Source organism: Aristolochia californica, unplaced genomic scaffold (assembly GCF_029961685.1).
Source record: "Aristolochia californica isolate CCGP_79_NKW_82.1479 unplaced genomic scaffold, dmAriCali1.0.hap1 SCAF_5, whole genome shotgun sequence".
In the NCBI taxonomy this organism is placed as follows: domain Eukaryota; kingdom Viridiplantae; phylum Streptophyta; class Magnoliopsida; order Piperales; family Aristolochiaceae; genus Aristolochia; species Aristolochia californica.
Window position 1 is genome coordinate 37,905,563 of NW_027182214.1, and position 4,031 is coordinate 37,909,593.

The 4,031-nt window shown below is 41.4% G+C and overlaps 1 protein-coding gene across 1 annotated transcript; it reads right to left on the reverse strand.

The window, feature by feature from the left end:
- Positions 1–2,357: 2,357 nt before the first annotated feature.
- LOC137966127 (protein ENDOPLASMIC RETICULUM-ARRESTED PEN3) lies at positions 2,358–4,031 on the reverse strand. Its single transcript, XM_068812643.1, has one exon. It carries the CDS (start codon positions 3,990–3,992, stop codon positions 2,592–2,594), a length of 1,401 nt encoding a protein of 466 aa, XP_068668744.1. The 5' UTR covers positions 3,993–4,031; the 3' UTR covers positions 2,358–2,591.

Here is a 4,031-nt window from a genome sequence, read left to right on the forward strand (position 1 = left end):
CTTACAACTTCTATAAGTTTTTCATTCTAGAGTACAATTTAACAAGTATCCCAAATTTGTTTTGTAGTTTCAAGGTGAACAATATTGTTGACCACATGCTCCTCCATTCTATTAATAAGCCAATTAATGACTAAGGGGTTTTTCTTGAGTCATTTCACATAAAAACTATCTTCTTCATCAATCAGTGGAGTCGGTTTGGTTAAGTGACCTAAGATGTCTCGAGTAATGAGAAGCCTCCTAATTGATTGTGACCACCTTAGATAATTAGGCAACCCTCTCAAGGGTATGATGGTAATTTTAAGAAGATCACTCTTGCTTCCCATATAGTCTTCAACCATTATAATAAAAAAGTAAACAACTTCTTATGTGAAAAATTAGCAATCCAACAAGTAGCTTGAGAAGCAAATCGGGGCAAATATATAAATCAATTTGAGAAGAGAGGATAAAGTTGAAGTCAAATAATATGCATCATGAATCTTCTATAAAAGAGATGTCCACGTATTGTCTATAGAAGGTAGATCTCATACTTTTATGACACATGAACTCAAAATCAGATTGGAGAGGATCTTCAACCGAGAGAGAATAGGTAAGTTACTATCCCGTTTTAAACAAGCACTTAAACATGAATGGAATAGTAATCATGTGTTGCTCATGCCAATTAGAGAAGATTACAATTATCTGCAATTAGGAGATTATCTCAAATCAAATCAAATCTGGAAGTAAACTTGAATCAAATTAGAAGAGAAATCTCAAATATCACAATCTCTGCTTCTTCTCCACAGCACCCTCTCTAACAGTCCTTTTCCAACCTCATTGGAAAGAAACAAGAGGACCAACAACTAACCGATATAATAACTCAAAAAAAGATAGAACAACAAATTAAAATCATAGTAAACTTGGATGCCAATAACAGATATAGTGAACCTTGATTCAAATGCAAATTTCAGTCACAAACATCAGTATAATATGCAAGAGAGCAATAACATAATCGGTCTTGCATTGGGAATAAAAAACTAAGAATAATCTATATGGGTGCGCCACTTTCAAAGCCAAGAATATAATCACCAACTTCTCATTCAGATTAGACGAGAGAGTCATCCATAAACCATCTTTTGGAGATAAAGAACTATCAACAATAATCTCATAAGAAAACAAACTTATCTTGGCACAACTTCAAGAAAAAAACCGCTTCGTTAATAAGAAGAAGTCCACTTGAAGCTTGATCAATGGAGGCTTTCAAATTTTCATCTTGACATGTGGATCCTAAATCCACTGCTCCTATACCTTGTTAAATTTAGGATCTCATGACAAGGTCATCACTAAGGTAGAGAAAGAGGAGAGGAAAAAGAGGAGGAGAAGAAATGAGAATAGAGAACTTGGCTAGAGAGAGTTTGGGAGAGGAGACAATTGTAAGGACAAATTGAGAGAGAAGAGGGAAAACTTAATGATCTACCCCATGACTTGATCCTTAATTTATAATTGTGGAAGAAAGTTTATAATGACTACAATACCCTTAGAGCTACAAGCTTTGAAAAAGAAAAGACATAAGTAGACACATCATCGTAGATAATTATACCATTGTGCTTTCCTTATGAGAAGACCTTTAAATTACCTCATTAGGCACCTCCTCGACACGGGTAATGTAATTACTTTAATGCCACTTCAAGATGTCTTCTAACAAAAACATTTTACCGGCTTTTATAAAAGTGAGTGTCCAAAAAATTCACATTAACTCTATGAAAAGAAACACAAAATATTTGTTGGTTTTTAGTTTTATGAATTACCGAAAATAATTTACAAAATAGTTGTAGCTAATGCAAATACTCATTTTGTTATGGCCCTCAAGCCTTTTGACATATAGTGAGAAATTTAGATTTTAGACCTCTGTTATTAAACCCGGATTGGAGGGACCGCCCTCCCTCTCTCCAAATTGAGATTTGTAAAAATCCTCCGGAAGGGCCAGCCGCCCTCCCCAATTTCATCCATCAACGGCAGATCCTTGCCCCATTGTTGAAAATATGGAAGGGAAGTAAGTTGAAAGTTGGGAGAAGAAATTGTTGGACCTACGGAACAATACTAAGAATTTAAAATTGTAAATAAAATTCAAAGAAATACTCAAGTGAAATTTGGCAAGGGATCTTCTTCCTGGTGAGATCATCCTCGTGACTGCACGTTTCACCAAACATCTTTGACTACTGGTTTGAGAAAGCAGTACGGTGGAAAGGGTACATTCTACGAACCCAGATGACCTGCATTATACCTTGATGAAACCGAGCATTTGCTCAGGTAAAGATACTAGCTCTGTTAACATGAATAATGAATAAGAATACTTTTGAGAGAGGAGAAAGCCGACGATCATATTTCTTTGTAATCAGTAACAAATCGACGCGCCCAAAAAGTGCTCATTCTATTATGGTTATTGCTTAACAGCACATTTCAATATCAATAACTTTAATCTAGAAAAGAACATACGAAATGATGATCATATCATCAAACAGCGTTCCATCTCCTCCAAAAATCCTTCACTGGCTCTCCGCGCTGTGGAATGTGGCTGCTGAAGTAATTTATACACCGAACTTGTACTAAACTCATCAGACCGTAATGGCACTAGAAAAATCTGAGCTCTCCCATACCTCAATCCCCTCAACGTGTTCTCTACTTACGAACAATCTCTCTCCACCCCCTTCCATTCTACTTACAATCCCTTCAGTTGAAATCTCTTCCCTGTCAACATAATTTCTCCGATAAGAATTTTCACAAATAGTTTGGCTGCTTTCTCCTTTTACTCGAGACCATACCTCCAGTGCCCCTTCCCTGCTGACAAACACCTGTTTTCGGTAACAATGTATCCGGCTAATCCCGCCATCACCAGAATTTTTCAAACATGGATTTTTCTCTTCCAGATAGACCCATGGATCCTCCCCCAACTGACGCATGTCCGCGAAAGCCACATCGCCGGATTTCGAGCATACCTTGAAGATGCTTGACTCGTTCGGGTCGACGTCCACATCTGCGAACGTGTCACCAAACCTGCTGCTTCGGCCAGAACCTGGCTCGCTCGTCTCCCAAACCACGCCGCCAGAGCGGACGTCCCACAGTCGAATGTAACCGGAACATCCAAATGCGCCCGAGGTGATCGCGGAACCAAATAGAAGATTGTTTTCAGGTATATAGGTCAATTTCGTAGGAACCATCGACTTCGCAGAATTACCGGAGTGCCGGCCTATCTCTGAGACGGGTTTTAGCGTCAATTTGTCTATAACGAGAACGCAATTCTCTTTGTGCCGGCACTCGAACGAAGCGAAGAAGCAATTGTTGGAATCGGCCATTGAAGCGACTCGTGCCTTGTAGATGCGAGGGTCAGAAGGATCAGACCAGTGGACGGATCCCACGTGTCTCCCCGCGGCGGAGTCATAGAAGTGTACTCCCGGAGCACCTTCGGATCCAATCGCAGCGACTTCCGGCCAGACACGGCGGAGGGATGTTATCACATCAAGATGCGTGCGAATAGTGCCGATGTGAGCGAGGCTCCAATCGTAGAAGGAAATCTGGCCCCCGTGAGCAATCCAGACAGATCCGTCATCGGTGCCTGCAGAGAACGCGGTAGGGACTCCGTCGGATGCGGGACGAATCGTGGCAATAACAGAGGCGTCGATGCCGGATAGAGGGGCCGGTAACATGGCTGAACGAAGCTGGGATTCGACACCGTAGTAGAGGGCTTCGTCGGCAAGCTCTTGGGATGAGAATCGACGGGCAGCAGAAGGAAGACGGCCGGAACGGAGCAGGGAGAGGAAGACGGAAAAAATTTCTGGATCGCGATCGATGAAAACCGGATCATGATCGTCGTGATGACTTGAACCAGTAGCAAGAGCTGCAAGAAGTGAATCAGATCCTGCAGTTTGGATAGTGGAGATGGTTGTCTCGAAGAGCTTGCCGCCGACGTTGAGCTTCACGCGTTCCCCGGAGCGGTGAAACGAATTTCCGTTTTCCATTTTCTGGTTTTTTTTTTTTTGCCTTCGCGGGCATCGGCG

Bases quoted from the DNA above. Each gene is read 5' to 3' on its own strand.
- LOC137966127 (XM_068812643.1), bottom strand. From the start codon at position 3,992: ATGGAAAACGGAAATTCGTTTCACCGCTCCGGGGAACGCGTGAAGCTC.